This window comes from Sceloporus undulatus, chromosome 3 (assembly GCF_019175285.1).
Source record: "Sceloporus undulatus isolate JIND9_A2432 ecotype Alabama chromosome 3, SceUnd_v1.1, whole genome shotgun sequence".
NCBI classification, from domain to species: Eukaryota; Metazoa; Chordata; class Lepidosauria; order Squamata; family Phrynosomatidae; genus Sceloporus; species Sceloporus undulatus.
Genome location: NC_056524.1, coordinates 270,421,954 through 270,439,460, shown reverse-complemented (window position 1 = coordinate 270,439,460; position 17,507 = coordinate 270,421,954). Strand labels below are relative to the sequence as shown.

The 17,507-nt window shown below is 45.2% G+C and overlaps 2 protein-coding genes across 2 annotated transcripts in view; one reads left to right on the top strand and one right to left on the bottom strand.

Moving 5' to 3' along the window:
- Nucleotides 1-12,731, top strand: part of TNK2 (tyrosine kinase non receptor 2) — a 135,379-nt gene extending 122,648 nt beyond the window's left edge. Inside the window, exons 10-13 of the mRNA XM_042457397.1 lie at nt 16-210; nt 4,511-4,602; nt 8,043-8,044; nt 12,679-12,731. Of these exons, the coding sequence (XP_042313331.1) occupies nt 16-210; nt 4,511-4,602; nt 8,043-8,044; nt 12,679-12,702 (313 nt within the window). The 3' untranslated portion in view covers nt 12,703-12,731. The remainder of the gene's footprint in view (nt 1-15; nt 211-4,510; nt 4,603-8,042; nt 8,045-12,678) is intronic.
- Nucleotides 1-17,507, bottom strand: part of ARMC9 (armadillo repeat containing 9) — a 1,183,007-nt gene that overhangs the window by 926,065 nt on the left and 239,435 nt on the right. The window lies entirely within an intron of this gene.

Here is a 17,507-nt window from a genome sequence, read left to right as displayed (position 1 = left end):
TGTTTGGTTCCCTAGGGCTGAGAATTACTGGTGGCGGGGTCAGAATAAGCGGACCCTGAAGGTGGGCCAGTTCCCGCGCAACACGGTGACCTCGGTGGCAGGGCTCTCGGCGCACGACATCAGTCAGCCGCTTAAAAACAGCTTCATCCACACAGGCCATGGAGACACCAACCCCCAGCAGTGCTGGGGCTTCCCCGATAAGATTGACGAGTAAGATCCGCTTGGTGCTATTCCTTCTGTTTTCTCCCATACTCCCATCGGTGGGCAAGCCCGGTCCTTGTGCCTATCGGACAGGGTTGGGAATCGTGCCTTTCACTATTTAGACTGTGCAGATTTTTGCACCTCTTAAATATTTCCAAATATTCAGAACAGGATTGGGGATCATGAGAGCCCTCCAGTTAAAGAATGAAGATGTGCCCATCTCCAGATGCTCTTGTAATACAGTTCCCATCAGTCCTAGCCAACATAGCCAGTAGAGGTGAAAGCTGGAACCTGGAATCTCAGCAACCTTAGGGGGGGACACATGATTCTTGTTATGTGTTTTCAAGTCATTTCTGACTTATGGTGATCCTATAGTAAACCTGTTGGGGGGGTTTCATTGGCCAGATAGATAGATATCCCATATTCGTGGATATCGAGGCTTATTCAGATGAAATTTGACTTGCCTTCCTCTGAGGCTGAGAGAGTGAGACTTGCCCAAGGCTACCCAGTAGGTTTCCATGGACAAGCAGGGATTCCAATCCTGGCTTCCCAGACTCTCAAAGCCCAGTGCTCAAGCTACTAGACCACATGGGCTCCTTACACACTACAGATTACCAGGCCTCAAACTAAAAAGTTGAGTCTCACGCTACAAAACTACTAGACCTCAAATTACAAACTACTCAAGCTCCAAACTACCCGAGTTACCAGCCCTCAAACTACAAACTAGGCTTTGCAGTTGACCATGCTGACTTGGAATGATGAGAGTTGCAGTCACAGCAACATCTGGAAAGGAACAAGTTGCCTTGAAAGAGTATAAGCATCCTTTCTTATCCCAGCCTTATCCCTCCCTAACTAAAATATAGGATAGGTCTATAGAAAAGGGTAAAAAATCATGGGGCCTTCTAGAGATCGGACTGCAAGTCCCAGCAGTCCTAGCCAACACAGCCACAGGTGAGGAATACTGAGAACTGAAGTCAACATCTTTAATCCTTCTGAATATTATGACAGGAAGTGATATTGCATTGCTTCCTCTAGCCATTTTGAGAAGGAATGCAGAAGGAAACAGAGATATTTAGGTAGTATGGAATTCTGGGATGAATTAAGGGGTGGGGGTATATTTATGTGTGCTTTTACATGTCTGGAAAGTTTTCTGCATGATTTGGGGCCAAAAAATTCCCTCAAAGTTGTACCAAAATTTATTTTTAAGATATGACGGGGGGGGGGGGCTGACAGGCTTTTGAATAATGATGGAGGGCTTGTTACAACCCTTGTTGCACATCTTCAGGACTCTGTGTGTGTGTGTGTGTGTGTGTGTGTGTGTGTGTGTGTGTACATATGTTTGTGTGGGCTCTGCCCTCAAGTCCACTCCTTCATTGCTTGAGCATTTTGCAATCTGCAAAGCATACACAAAGTGACCCCTCCACCTGCTCCCACAGCACCTGCACACTGTTTGCACACAGTCTAGGACAGAGCTCCATTCACACACATCATGCACAAACCACCGCCACATGCTACCTATCCTTCCCACTCTTGTCCCCTGGTTCCTTCTTTAATCCAACCCACAGAAGAGAGAGAGACTGGGAAATTCCTCCACAGACATGCCCCCAAATGTTATCCACAGTGTAACCTTCAGATCAGAAATCCTGAATTATAAACAGCTTGACTCTTCCAAAAAACTTAGTTGCCCCTATGGCCATTCCCTCTGTAAATAAAATGTTTTCCCCCCTTTTGGATTGTCTAATCAGTGATCCAAATCTGGAGTTTGGAATTTATCACCACTCTTACCAAATATCAAAATGTTCAGAGTCCAACTTGATGTTAAGTTTAGTCGGACTGTTTTCAGCCTTGGAGTTTGTAATTTATCACAGCTCTTACCAAATTTCAAAACGTTCAGAGTCCAGTTTGAAGTTAAGTGTAGTCTGACTGTTTTCAACTTTGGTGTTTGTAATTTATTGCACCTCTTACCAAATTTCAAAGTGTTTAGAGTCCAAATAGAGGCTAAGCCATTTTCATCTTTGCTGTGCCTGTGGTAATGTCACCACAGGATATATTCGGAGAACCATGTGGCCCTCCAGGTGTCATTGGACTGCAGCTCCCAGAAGCTTGAGAGCCAGGAGAGCCAGTGGTGAAGAATGCTAGGTGTTGCAGTTGACAACCTCTGGAGAGCTACATGATGCTGAACTGTGGTCTAAGCACACAGTTGCCACACATTTGCCAGAAGCAGTATTGTCAGGCTTTCCAAATAGCAATAACAGACAGCCAAAAGTCATCACGTGCAGGGTTGATAATCAGGAGATGGCTGTTAACAAGTTTCTAATCTTCCTAGGTACCAAATAAAAGTATTGTTTTTGGTTCATTTAGCCATGTTATCTCTCTGCAAAATTAACATACTGGCCACTTTCATACATTGTATGATGCACACATTTCTATCTTTATGGAAGGCTCACACTAAAAAAATATACAGGATCTTCTGACATCTCGTTCAATATATATATATATATATATATATATGGAAAAGTTTTTCATCTCCCAAATAGGGGACAATCCCTTATAATAAAGGACACCTGCCAGTTCTATAAGGGACATGCTTTCTGGCCCATAGATAACAGGCATCCTTTATAACAGTGGTTTCCAAACTTTGATCCTTTGGGTGTTTTGGACCTTTACTCCTAGAAGCCCCAGACAGCTTGGCCAACAACCAGGAATTCTGGAAGTTGAAGTCCAAAACACTTGGAGGACTAAAGTTTGGGAGCCAGTACTTTATAATAAGAGACTCCAGCAACCCTAGGCAGAAGTGGCAGGGCTGAGAATTGTCTGCACTTTTTTTCCCTTGCCCTCTTAATGAGTTGTGTGTGCTGGTTTGTATCTTGTCCAGAGCTCAAAATACTTAACTCTTCTGTGGGGAGGACTATATGTCCCAGGAGCACCCCACCCACCCAGCAGCTGAGAAAATTCAGGACTTATAGTCCCCCAAAGTGAACTTTTCTGTGCTCTGATTGTGTCCTTCACTCAGCCACAACTCTTAACGCCTCTGCAAGGAAGCAGCCTCCCAAAATTTGGTGAAAAGGTGAGCCAGTTTTGAGATAAACATACATGTGTACACACTCTAGAGATGATGATAAGGAAACCTTGTCCCAATGCATGTTTACAAACGGCGCCTGTGTCTCAAGAACCTCCTCAGCTCTGCAAGCCTTTCATCAGCCAGCGCCTCTCTTCCTGCGTGGGCGGCTGCGCATGTATGGGCCATGTGAGGCCAAGATGTTCCTGTGCTACAAATGAGGTGCGTCGATACCACCCTTGCCCTGCGTGTGGGTTACCACACCTTCCCTGAGTTCTCCCTGCTTCCTATAGAATTCATAGAATCATAGAACTGGAAGTCCTGTGGTGCTTCAAAGCAGAGGACACTGTGGGAACAGCCACATTATTCCCTTGGGCACCAAGACAGGACTAAGGGTGTGGAGGGGAAAAAAACCTCCTAAGGCAGCTAGGTTTCACACACTGGAGCAACAAATCCACCTGACTCCTGCTCTGCCATGGCCTCACGAGAACCTCTTTGTCCCTGGCCCGTGGTTTTGACCACAATTGTGCATTTTCCTCTGACAACGCTTACAAGTTCCCCTCACACTACAACTCCCAGATGTGCCAAAGTGCTGAATTTTTATCTAGCATGGCATAGTGGTTTGAGCATATGACTCTGGAGACCAGGGTTGGATTCTGCATTTGATCATGAAACTCATTGGATGACCTTGGGCACATCACAAGCTCTCAGCCACAATGGCAAACGTCCGCTGAATAAATCTTGACAAGAAAACCCTGTGATAGGTTCGCCTTTGGGTTGCCGTAGGTTGGGAGTGACTTGAAGGCACACAACAACAAATATTTGGTTACATTAATTGGTTATTTTGTTTTATATATTATATTTCATTTTGGATTATTCTCTCTAGATAAGTTGTATGGTTTTATTTTAATTCCCCCTGTGTGTATGTGCATGCGCACAGTTTAGACTGTACACCTCTGGCAGGACCCACTGTTTTTGGTTGTTGTACTGTAAAACACCATGTAAATTGATGGTGCTATATAAATAAACAACAACAACAACAGTAGATGAGGATGAGGATAATGAGGATGAGAATGTGCTGGTTGTTGGACTACAGCATTCCCCTCACTGATGGCCAAGCCAGATAAAAGGTTCTGAGAGTTGCAATCCAACAACATCTGCATAAATTCATGCCTGTTCAGAAGAGGAGGTTGAGGGAACACCTGGAAGCATTTGGCCATTTTCATATTTGTTTGTCTTTGTTCCCTGCAGGCTGTACCTGGGAAACCCCATGGATCCTCCAGATGTCTTAGGAGTGGACTTGAATGCCGCCAGGCCCACCCAGCTCCCAGGAAGGACAAAAAGTAAGGCATTCCTCCAAATCTATATCTTAACCACTTAACTTTCCCTGGCATAGCACTGATATCTCCAACCATGTTATTTTATTTTATTTATTTCATTTCATTTCTGTGCCACTTTTCTCCCAGAAAGGCACCCAAGGCAGTTCACAAATAAAAATATAAAAGGTAATTAAAATATGAAAAAATATATGTATAAATATACACAATTTAAAAACATAACTAAATCACATGCCCCATATAAAAGCCTCTCTGGCATGATTGTGCATGAAAAGCTTTGGTAAACTGCAGATACATACTTGCATAGGTTGCTGGTGGTAACACAAGAGAACTGCAAGACCCAGCATGCCTCTTTGTGGTCATTTGCCATACTTGTGTGTGTTGGGTGTTGTAGTTTCTATGCTCCATTGGGGCATAAAGGGAGCCCGAATTTTTTTGCCAGTTTCATTCTTGGCACATGCCACTCCTAAAAGAAATAGGAGGCAATTGTGCAACATGAAAGGATAAAAAACAAGGAGATTGGAAAAGGGTGGAGGAGACAAGGAATCCAGCAGCACCTGTAAGACTGATTTATTTCAGCATGAGCTTTTTCTGGAGTTCAGTCCATTTCTTCAGATGCAGTTGTTGACTCCTACTGGTCATGCATGATCCTTCTTATATGCTCTCAAGTTGATTCCAACTTGTGGCAAACCTCTCCTATGGTTTTCTTGGAAAGACTTGGAGTGGGCTTGCCTTTGCTTTCCTCTGAGGCTGAGAAAATGCAACTTGCCCATGGTCACCCAGTGGTTTTCCATGACAGAGCGGATATTTGAATCCTGGTCTCCAGAGTCATAGTCCAGTGCTCAAACCACTACACCATGCTGGTTCTTAAAGATTTATTACAAGGAAGTTTGTCATTGATTTCTTCTAGGGTGAGAGCATGTGGCTTGTCCAAGATCACCAGTGGGTTTCTGTGGCCAAGTGGAGATCTGAACCCAGGTCCCCAGAGTCATAGTCCAGTGCTCAAACCACTACATCATGCTGACAAACCTCCTTGATTACAAGGAGGTTAGCCATTGCTTTCCTCTGAGGCTGAGAGCATGTGACTCACCCAAGGTTACCCAGTGGGTTTTTATGGCCAAGCGAGAATTCGAACCCTGATCTCCTGGAATCCTACAGCTCTTCCACACTATGGAAATAAAGCAGTTGGACACCAACTTTAACTGACATCCTGTGGCATCCTGGGATTTGATGAGAGCTATGGTGCCTCACCAAACTACAAATCCCGAGATTCTGTAGGATAGAGTCATGACAGTTAAAGTTGTGTCAACCTGCTTTATTTCTACAGTGTGGACACATCCCTAGGCCATCACCCAGACCACGGCACCATACTGAAGGATACTGAGGCTTTCGTTTTGTACAGTCCATCAGTGTATCAGATTCTGAAGAGGTAGATTTAAATCCATGAACTCACCTGCTAAAATAAATATTTTAAGTCTTAAAAGTGCTGCTACTACCCTGTCTGCTTTTCCTTTTTATGGAGAGAAGAAAAAATGTTTTCCTGGGGCTTTTGCCAGCTTCCTGGGCTTTCCTCTATCCTCCTGACTCCTAAAAACCGCTTTTGTTTTTTTCCGTTCTGTCTGCTGCAAGTGTTTTTCAGCTGTCGGTTTCCAAAGGGCTGTTTTCTGTTTAATCCGTAACCCCGGGAGAAAGAAGGGCTGTGACGAACCAGTTGGTCATAGCAAGAGGATTTGTAAGCAACAACCTCCTGTCTTCAGCTGCTTGAAGAGGACAGACTTTTGAGTGGGCAGTTTTATTTATTTTAAAAGCATGTCCCTGCACCAGAAAACATCTTGGGGTGCTCCAGAGATTGAATTACTGTGCAGTTAAAATGCAAACAGCCCTTTTCACGAAACAGGAAATTCTGTTGAGGTTGAAATACATTGAAGCAGCCAGTTCTGTGCATTGATATCAATATTTTATTTTGGATTCCACATTTTAACAAGAAAGAGCAGGTTATGGGTCAGCCAAACCCTGGGTCAGCCAGGGTTTGGCAGTCCCTCTGAAGGCTCATAACATCCATGACAACCCATCTTTTCAGACTGCTCCAGGCATCAGATGACTTAGGGCATGCCTGCACAGGCCAAATAATATGTTTTTCCCTTGTCCTCACAGTGATCAATCTGCACAGTGCAGAGCCCAGTCCCCAATTCTGCTGTGAACTATCCTGATGACATATGACCAGTTCAACCAAACCTGTATTATACTACCACGGATTTGAAAAACTCACCTTTTGCTTCACATAATTCCAGAAAATCTGGAGTGATGCCAAACAACCATTCACACATCCGTCCCACTGTCCTGCCCGAATCCATCCTTCTGAGGTCAGAACGGGAAGTTCAGCCATGTGGTTGACACTGGATGCCTTATTGTCACTCTCTTATGAGGTGTCGCCCAATGAGAACTGCACCTCTGCAACCCCATAATATATTTGTCCTGGAGGTGCTATGCAAGCACAGAAGGGGCAAATGGGAACAACAGGTACTATGCAGCATGGAAGTTTTGCATGGCCTCCAATGGCAATTGCTTAACATATGGAGGTTTTGCAGGAGCTCAGCGCAAGCTGCACAGGGATTTGTTCCATGGTGCCAAAGGTTGGTTGCTCTCTGAGACCCACACTTTGACCTTGCACACTCAGGAAAATGGGTATTCGCTAGGAATTTGGATGTTTCACAAAAAGTCCCACAGAACACGTGCCAGGCATTGTGCAGACTGGCTAGGATGCCGTCCTTCGTCTATTCTCAGCCATTTTTACCAGCTGCCTGCTCCGCTTGCAAAGAACTACTACTGGAACTTGGAAAAGTTGGAAAGGTTATACTTGGGACTACAACCCACAGAATCCCCTAACCTGCAGAGCCCACAATCTCCACCTCTAAGCATGGCCCCACTGAAAGTAACTTTTCCAAGTTCAACCTCTGCCCTTTGCATGGTTCTACAGAACTAATATGCTGCTCTTTTTCTTTCTCTCTAATTTCTTCTCCTTCGGTGGGGGTCTCTCCATTCCGCCTCTCCCTGCAGGGGAGCGTCCTCCACGGCCGCCTCAGCCCTCGATCCTCCTAAAGAGTAAGTGGGGCTGCTCTTTGGGCCGCAGGCCCCCCTGTACCTGCCCTCTCTGCTCTCTCTTAGCTCATCTCTTCACAGGTATCTGGGGAGGTGGTGTCTGCTGTGTGGGCATCTTGCCTTGCAACTCCCTGTGCGCCTGCTTGGTTCCTCTGCGCAGAGATCCCCTGAGACTGCATGCGTGTTTCAGGCGACACACCTGAAGCTTGGTGTATATAATCTGGAAGTCTGTCCACTTTATTCTGCTTTTCTGTACCACTGTTCAAGTGAGCTTACTATAGCACTTGTAGATTAAAATCTGTACGCAGAGAGATCTTGTAGCACCTTTGAGACTAACTGAAAGAAAGAAGTTGGCAGCATGAGCTTTCGTAGACTTAAGTCCACTTCCCCAGATGCATTTGGATGGTCATCTGTGTCCAAATGCAACTGAGGAAGTAGACTTAAGTCTATGAAAGCTCATGCTGCCAACTTTTTTCTTTCAGTTTGTCTCCAATGTGTGACAAAATCCCTTTGCATACTGATTTTCTAGACTAACATGACTATACCTTTGAGTTCTTCTTCACATTTCAAGGCAATGTCTTCCACTGTCAAACAGCTCCTCCTTTCAGGAATTTCTTCCTAATGTTCAGGTGAAATCTCTTTTCTTGTAGTTTGAATCCATTTCTCCATGTCTTAGGACTTTATCACCTGGAGGCAAATTGGTTAAATCCCGTGCAGAGACAGGATTTTGCAGGTTGTTTTTCAGATGCTTTGGCATCGTTGAGAAATAACATGACATTAATCCGAACGCAAAGTTGACAAAACACACCCCTTTTTACTTTTGAGAAGTCCTCAAAAGTAAAAAGGAATGGGTTTTATCAACTTGGCATTCGGATTAATGTTGCATTATTTCTCATTGACTCAAACATCGTCTGAAAAACTACCCACTTTTGCAGGTTATTTCTAATTGCTGTTTGGGTTAACCCCAAATGTCATGTGAATTTCAATTTTAAATTAAGTTTCTGTATGGGATCCGTCCCGTGTGATAACCTTCCATGTCTCTAGAGCAGCAGGAAACAAGCTGTGTCCATCCTGAATATGACACCTTTTCCAATATTTCTGTTTTCTAGTAGGTTGTCCCCATTGTACCATCATAGCCCTTCAATACCACTTTAATTGCCATGGCTCCATCCTGTGGAATCCTGGGATTCGTCATGTGGAGAGAGACTTCCCCGCCAGAGAGTTTGAATGCTGTAGTTCAGGGGACTGTAGTAGTTCAGTTGTTTTCAAATCTAATCATTCACTGGTTATCCTTCAGCATTGGGGAGCTGAGGGTGGAAAGTGTTTTTATCGGGAAAGAGAAAGACTTCAGCTTCCAGAATTCGTGACCGTTAGCCAAGCTGTCTGGTGCTTCTGGAAGCTGAAATCCAATACACATCAAAGACCAAATTTTGGAAATCACTGCTCTGAGAATTCTAATTCCTGCAACCTTATATTCCATAGGATGAAGCCATGGCTGTTAAAGTGGAATCGTAGTGTTATAATTTTGTTGTGTGAAAACGTCCTTAGTCATTAAAGTGTTATCCAAGTGCCATAATTGTGCAGTGTGGTTACGTTCCAGAAAATGAAATACTCAAAATTCTTCCAGACAGCAGAGCCAAGAGCTGCTGAGCTACAACAGTTAAAGTGTTGTTGTGCATTCAAGTCATTTCTGACCTATGATGACCTTAAAGAGATTTTCTTGACAAGACTTGTGTAGGAGAGGTTTGTCTTTCCCTTCCTCTGAGGCTGAGAGAATGTGACTTGCCCAAGGTCACCAAAAAAGAAAATGCAACGTGCAGTTTCCTCCTTAAATATCTATAAAATACACTTCCTCTCCCTGTCTCTCTCTTTTTAACAGTACAACCATGTCTTTGTAGCCTGATAAACTAATCCCGTCTTCACTGTATCCACACTGCAGAAATAATCCAGGTTGACACCACTTTAACTGCTGCGGCTCAATGCGGTGGAATTCTAGGAACTGTATTTTGTTCTAGTACAGAGAAGCTAAATGTCTCACAAAACTACAGATCCCAGAATTCCATAATATTGAGTCACGGCAGTTAAAGCGGTGTCAGCCTGGATTATTTCTGCAGTGTGGATGCAGCCTAAATGAGGACCTCTCAGTTTCTGCTTCTCTTCTGCCCTCTTGTGAAGGAAGCTGATATTGTAATATATCATTTTTTTAGAAGGAGAGGAGCTTGGAGATTTTGAGGGAAGCAAGCGACCACTTTGGCTTTCTGCGGGGACCCAAGGGGAAAATCACCTGAAACCAATGCTTGCATGCGTTACTGGTTCCAAAAGATGGTTGTTTGTTTCCCTCAGGAATTCCAAACATGAAACTTAATGTGTCTTTTAGAGTCTATTCTTGATGAAGACTATGCTAGACAGATGTTGCCGGATACCTGGAACATGCTGAATATGTTTAAACCAACGAAATGCATTTGCAGGTGGTTTTCTGGAGGGACTCCAAGCAAGTATCATTGGTCACACTTAGGGGTCCCAAGGGCCACATGTGGCTTATGGACCATACTTCAGCCAAAGACCTGACTCTGAGCAAGGCATGCTGCCAGTGTTCCTACCTCCAACTAGATGTTGCCAGCAGTTTTGGGGAAGATTTGTGTGGGCCAGTGTGCCCCTTGCCTGCTGCATAAAGTTTGCCCCTCAAAAGTCTGAGAATCTGCACTTAGGGCGGAAAAATGAAATGCACAGATATAGGATGGGGGACACCTGGCTGAATGAAACTACGTGTGAAAGGGATCTAGAAGTCCAAGTACACCACAAGCTGAACATGAGTCAACAGTGCAATGCGGCAGCTAACAAGGCCAATGCGATTTTAGGTTGCATCAATAAAAGTATAGTGTCTAGATCAAGGGAAGTAATGGTGCCACTCTATTCTGCTTTGGTCAGGCCCCACCTGGAATATTGTGCCCATTTCTGGGCACCACAATTAAAAAAGGACAGTGAGAAACTGGAGCGTGTCCAAAGGAGGGCAACTAAAATGGTGAAGGGTCTGGAAACCATGTCCTATGGGGAATGACTCAGGGAGCTGGGGATGTTTAGCCTGGAGAAGAGAAGGTTAAGAGGTGATATGATAGCCCTGTTTAAATATTTGAAAGGATGCCATATTGAGGAGGGAGCAAGCTTGTTTTCTGTTGCTCCAGAGACTAGGATCTGGAACAATGGATGCAAGCTCCATTAGGAGGAACTTCCTGACAGTAAGGGCTGTTTGACAGTGGAACAAACTCCCTCAGAGTGTAGTGGAGTCTCCTTCCTTGGAGGTCTTTAAACAGAGGCTGGATGGCCAGCTGTCGGGTATGTTTTTTTGGAGAGTTCCTGCATGGGGTTGGACTGGATGGCCCTTGGGGTCTCTTCCAACTCTATGATTCTATGAATCTAATCATTCACTGGTTATCCTTCAGCATTGGGGAGCTGAGGGTGGAAAGTGTTTTTATCGGGAAAGAGAAAGAATTCCCATCAGGATGGGATTCCTATTCTCTGTTCTTTCACCACTCTGTAAGTGGGGTATCCCCTCACACACCAAAAATGGGAATCCCCTGGCCCTGGGACCAAATCTGGTCTTCCTGGTTTCTGGCTTTCTGACCTTCTCCAGAAAGCCGAACCCCCCTCCTCATTGCTCAAAATGGCTGACTTCTAATGGTTGCCACCCAACCAACCAACGAATGTGTCTTGTTTTAGATCTACAGTGCATCTGCACCAACCGTGGGCTTGCCATCTGCAGATTTGAGTATCCATGGATGGCAAGCTCCATTGATTTCAATGGTTGTGCGTGCATGTGGCCCCGGGAGAGTGGCCACACACGCATGCTCCACCATTGAATACCACTTTGTCATCCATGGGGGGGGGGGAGTCCTGAACTGAACACCCACAGATAAAAATAGGTTATTGGTATCTGCCAGATTTTGGTTCTGGGACCCTCTGCAGATACCAAAATCTGTGGATGCTCAACTCCTATGATCTACAGTGGCGTAGTGAAATGGCATCCCTTGTATAAAATGGCAAAATCCAGTTTTGCTTTTGGTGTGTGTGTGTGTTTGTGTATTCAAGCCACAGATAGTTGGATCCATGGATGTAGAATCTGTGGATACAGAAGGCTGACTATATAGGACAGGGGTGAAGGATCTCAATGCTCTGAGGCTGAATCAGGTTCCAAACTGATATTCTGTGTGATTCCAGAGATGGGGATCCTTCAGACCTTTAGCCAAATCTGATCCTTCTGGTATCTGGCTTTCTGTGTTTCCCGAGACAGCTACTCCTTCCACCTCATTGCTCAAAATGGCCGACTTCTAATGGTTCCCACCCAACCAAGTAATGCTTCTTGTTTTATATATACTGTGAATCCTTGGTATCTGCTGCAGTTTGGTTTCAGGACCCTCAACCCGTCGATACCAAAAGTAAAGGATGTTCAAGTCCCATGATCTACAATGACTTAGTGAAATGGTATCCCTTCTATAAACTGGCAAAATCAAGGTTTGCTTTTGGGTATATATATATATATATATATAATATATATATGTTATGTATATTTCAGCCATGAATGGTCTGAATCCATGGATGCAGAATAGGGATCCAGAGGGATGATGTTAGGCCAGGGTGAAGAACTTCATAGCTCTGAGGTTGTGGCTGGTCCCAAACTGGTACTCTGTGTGCCTACAGATGACCATGACACCTTCCTAATAACCGGGAGTTCTGTCGTTCCCATTTTGTATCTTTCTACATCCCGGCATCTAGAAAAAGATGGAAATCGCACTCTAACTTAGTTAATGGCAGAGGAACTTTAAGTTGAACTATGCTGGTGGTCTTCCTCTCCCTTTGCTTGAACCTCACCACATTAGAAATCATCCTGAGAATTTCTCAGAAATTGAATCTGGTCCTGGGCTGGGGAAAAATGTTTTCCCACTCTTTGTGTACAATCAAGGGCTCAACGGGTTCCTTTGCTTTCAGAACCGACCTACGATCCGTCAGTGAAGAGAGAATCCCCTCTCCGTAGCCTCAAGCACTCTGCCTGAAAGAGAAACCAGGCTCACGCGTGCCCTCGGCCCCCCAGCTCAGCCTGTCTCGGGCACCAGGGCAGGCGGAGGAGACTGCTCTCCGCCACGCCAGGGAAGTGTCCAGGACCGGTAACGAGGGACCCTAATACTTTGAGACGAGCCTGTCCCTACCACCCTTCACCCATTGGGGAGCTCTGCGCCCCATCGTTGGCCAAGCTGGCCATGGAGGCCTTCTCCTGTTGGACAAGACGCCCCCCAAAAGCCCCACGCAAGGAATGCCCCGGCCCCTTCACCCCACCCATGTGTGGACTGGGATGCCCGCCCCCTGCCCCCGCCACCCACCTACGATGATGTGGCCCAAGACGAGACGACTTCGAGGTGTGCTCCATCAATAGCGCAGAAGGCCTGGTGGGACGACGAAGTGGGCGAAAAGGCTGGGAAAACGGTGAGACCAACTGCAGTTTTGTGCCTGAGGTGGACCGTCCATCTCTCCCATTGGAGGACAACCTTTTCCTGCCACCAAAGAGCCAAGCAAACCCAGCCCACCCAAACGACAGAGATCTTCCAAGAGCGGCAGCAGGAGTGCATGAACACCTCAATGTCCCTTTGGGGGCCACCCCTGTTGCCTCCACGCCCACCCAGGGAAGAAGCCCCAAGATCCCACCTCGCATCCCTACCTGCCCCGACCGCTCCGTAGGAATGAGCATAGCCGCTGGTCCGGGGAGCTCTCACCAGCCTCTGGGGTGGAGGAGGATCGTCCGCCACAAATACCCCCACGGGACCCCTTATCCCAACCAAGCTCCAGGACCCCTAGCCCCGGCCCTGCGGGTGGATCCCACACGCAGGCAGTCGCCGCTTCCTGGGGGGCAGCAGGGGGGGGGAAAGGGGGCGGAGGAGGGGGGCAATCGCTCCCCACTCTCCCTGGGCTCCGCTTCTGTCCACCTCACTGGGAAAAAACAACCAACCCTGCCCACCACCCAGCTTCGCTTTGGACCAAGTAGCCACGCCCAAGGTGATCCAAGCTCAAGGGGAGTGCGCCAAGGGGCCGTATCTGCCCATTGTCAAAGATGGGCGGAAAGTCCACAACACCCACACTACGCTTCCGGAGCGCCCCATACTGGATATAGGAAGTTCTCAAGGAGGCAGAGCCTGGAAGCCAGCTAGAAGGGGTCACCAGGACGGTGCGGCCAATGATCAGTCAGGAGATCGAGCACTTCTATCAAACAGCACATCGCCTTCAGGCATGCGGCCTGAAATATCTACGTGGCTAGAAGGGCCTCGTAGATAAGGACTGTGAGTGACACCACTCCCAAACAAACCTGCCCAACCCCTGCTCTCTGCTTTATTGTTGTTGTGGCCTTTCAGGTCATTCTCTTACACAACCAAGGTAACCTTCACTGGGTGACAGGTGTGTTTCACCCAAGGTCAGCCAGTAGGTTTCCATACCGAGGGAGCATCAAACCCGGATCCCAGAGTTATGTCCAATGCCCAAACCATACACTTGAGGGGCATGACCTGAATGGAGAATCATGTGGAATGGGAGCCGCAACTGACCAGCAGTTGGCTATCAAGCATCATAGAAGCTAGAAGAGACCTCAAGTTATCTTAATGGTGAGGGTGGAATGTTCTTCCTGTAGTTTGAAACCAGTTTCCACCGTAAGTCGAGGCTTTCATGGCCGCATCCATAGTTTTTTTGGTGTTTTTCGGGGCTATTGGGCATGTTCTAGCAGAGTTCTTTCTGACGTTTCGCAGCATCTGTGGCTGGCATCTTCAGAGAATCCTCCATTTCTCCACCTCTTTTCGAGCGCAGTTCAAGCCCGCGTTAAGGCAAATTCCCCTGGCATGGAATGTTTCACCAGCTTAGGTGTCATTTTATCAGTTTTACCAATTGGGCTAATGGAAGATCATGTCTCTCCCACTTTCCTTAAAATCCCCGTCAAACAGGTTTCATTTCTTTAGGAACTGTTGGGGGAAAATTTGCTCTTCCTTGTGCCAAGCCCTCACTCCTCCCATTTTCATGTTTCTAAAACAAGAGCGAAATAGATTTGTATGTGTTTGGATGGCAGCTTTCATTTCATTGGGATAGTGATTCTGTTCCGGTCTTACTGCTTTATCACCTAGGCGGGCAAACAGAATTAAACGAGAGTTAAACTAGGGAAAACCAGGAAACGTCATGTGATAAACTTCAGGCATTTCCTGGTTTTCTCTAGTTTAACTCTCGTTTAAATCCTGTTTGCCTGCTAGTATGAAAAGCAGTGTCTCACTTTAAAGGATCCAGGCTGAGAAAGTGGGAAGTATCTCAGGATGTCTAAATGAAGATTTTTCTTAGAGGTTATTCACGTCTTGTTTTGCAATGCTGCTATGCAAATAATCTCACTCCACACATTCCTGATTTGTTGTTCATGCTATTCTTTTTTATTGGACCCACATCTATGCCATCTCTGCACGTTCTGTTGTTCTTACGTGGCAGCACTGTGAATAAAGATGAGTCAATGATGCAGAGGTGTAACACATTCAAGAGTTTTATCCAAGTTATCCTGGGTATTTCTGCATCAATTATTGACACAGTTGGCAATGCAAATCTTTTGGGAAAACTTTTTAAAAAACCACCAAAATTAATTTGTGGGGTGTTTTTTGGGGGGCAGCTCACCCCCCACCCAAAAAATTAATTGCATGCATTTAAAATTAATGCAAAACAACACAGATTCAACCCAGATTCTACTGGGATTATTTACATTTTATGAATAACTCCTTAAATAGCCTAAAGAGGTTCAGCACCTTGGATACCTCCTGTAAGTTCACACTAAACCCAAAACAGATTCACCGCCTTCAAAACCACCAGCCGCCATTGTATGTGCTTTTTAATTTTCCCATGGTTGTGTTGTGCATGTCTGAAATTCTCCCATGTGTTACACCAGGTCCAGGAGACAGGGCATGGCGTCACGACAGAGAGTGCCAGGCAGCGTTGCAGAACCACAATGGAACGTACAAAAGGCTGTCCAGTACCTGAAGGTAGTGCAGCTTGGATGCAGCCTTTCTTTTCTTTTCTTTTTATAAAAATATTTTATACTTTAAATAACACATATTCATGTCCATTCCATATCCTTATCATATGACATAACGTAATAATACTTACATAATAACAGTGCACAAAAAAAACTCACACACCCACACACCTTCATACAATAACCATCCAATACTCGGACACATTAAGGACATACTTTGTACTTCTCATCTATCCTTGTTGAATTTAGTTCTTATTTATTAATTTGAATTCCATAATATAATTATAGTTTAATGTTTTATACTATCTTTATTTGTGCTTCCTTTTTCTATAATTTCCCCCCATTTTTCTCCTCTTGAGAATCATTGAATCATTAATTAATTGATCATATCCGGCCACACACATTTCCAAATTTTTCTTACTACCCCCATTAGCTTTTTTTACTGGTTTATTTTTCAAGTAATATCTCATAATGTCCATTTGCTTTACGTCCCTAGTTTTAATGGCCAGTATTGTATGTTGGTATTTCTTATTTTTCCATTTGAAGCATATACATCCTCCACGCGACACCATATATAATATCAGTCTCCAGTTTTCGTTTCAAATCTTTCCCAAGCCCCTGGTATATTCAATACAAATAGTTCTGGTTTCATGGAGAAAGACTTTGCAAAAGCTATATGTGGTGTGTATTTCTTTTCAGTAGTTTTTAGCTTTACTGCAACTCCACCACAAGTGGAAGAAAGATCCTATTTTGGATATGTTTTTTCTATTTCCTGCCAAACTTGGCAAAGGAAGGGGTTGTCCCACCTATGTAGGATGCCATCACATTCCTTGGCCCTCAAAGGCCCAGCTCTTGTCAAAGGTTGGCATTTTGGGGTGCTTTACCACACTACCTTGGGTGATTCTTCTTAAGTCTGCAAGGGCCATTTGTAAATGGCTTGCAGCTTTGTCAGATCTAGGGTTTGTCAGATTATAAGAAGTGGCACAAGCAGCATAGGAAAGGGACTGTTCTCTGTCGGTCCAAGGCCAACCCAAGACATTTTGCTACCTGACTAAGGGACAAGATGATGCCCTCAATCCTGTGGACAGCTGGGGTGGGGAATGTCATCCTGAGCATATGTCTACATTTCACTTAATATAAGACAGACTCACAAGCTGATAAAATTCCAAAGATAGTAGAGGCAACTTTATTACTCCATGAACTCCAGTATAGCATTGTGAATGAGGCCTGACAAATAAAGAGCCTCAGCCCATTAAAGCTACAGTAAAATCACATGGGAGAGACATTACGCCACACTGAGGCCTCATGTGGCCCCAAAGGATGTTTTTATGGCCCTGGGAACCTTCCAAATCTCAGGTTGACCTTCCACTTCGGTGAGCTTCTGGTGCATACAACTTACCTTTTTAATGAGTTTTGGCCTCCCTTCAACATCAAATATCCATTTTGGAGAACCAGAAGTGGGTTTCTAGCCACTTGAGGGTTTTTGTTTTATTTTTCAGTAGTCCCTGTGTCCCCACAGTGTCCTGGGACATAGAAGTAACCCCAGACCTCCCATAATTGCACACACACACAGAATGTACAGGTTCTGACCAGAGGACTACCACTTTTCCTCCACCACCATACACTATTTCTGTGCAAATAATATTGGGTTTCAGACACCCACAACCATTTTTGACCCAACCATGTGTTGGTGCAATTTTTCTTCACAGAAGCCATGAATTACACAAATATTCACACCTGCTGACCAGGGGGGGGGGGGGGGAGAAAGAAAAAAAAG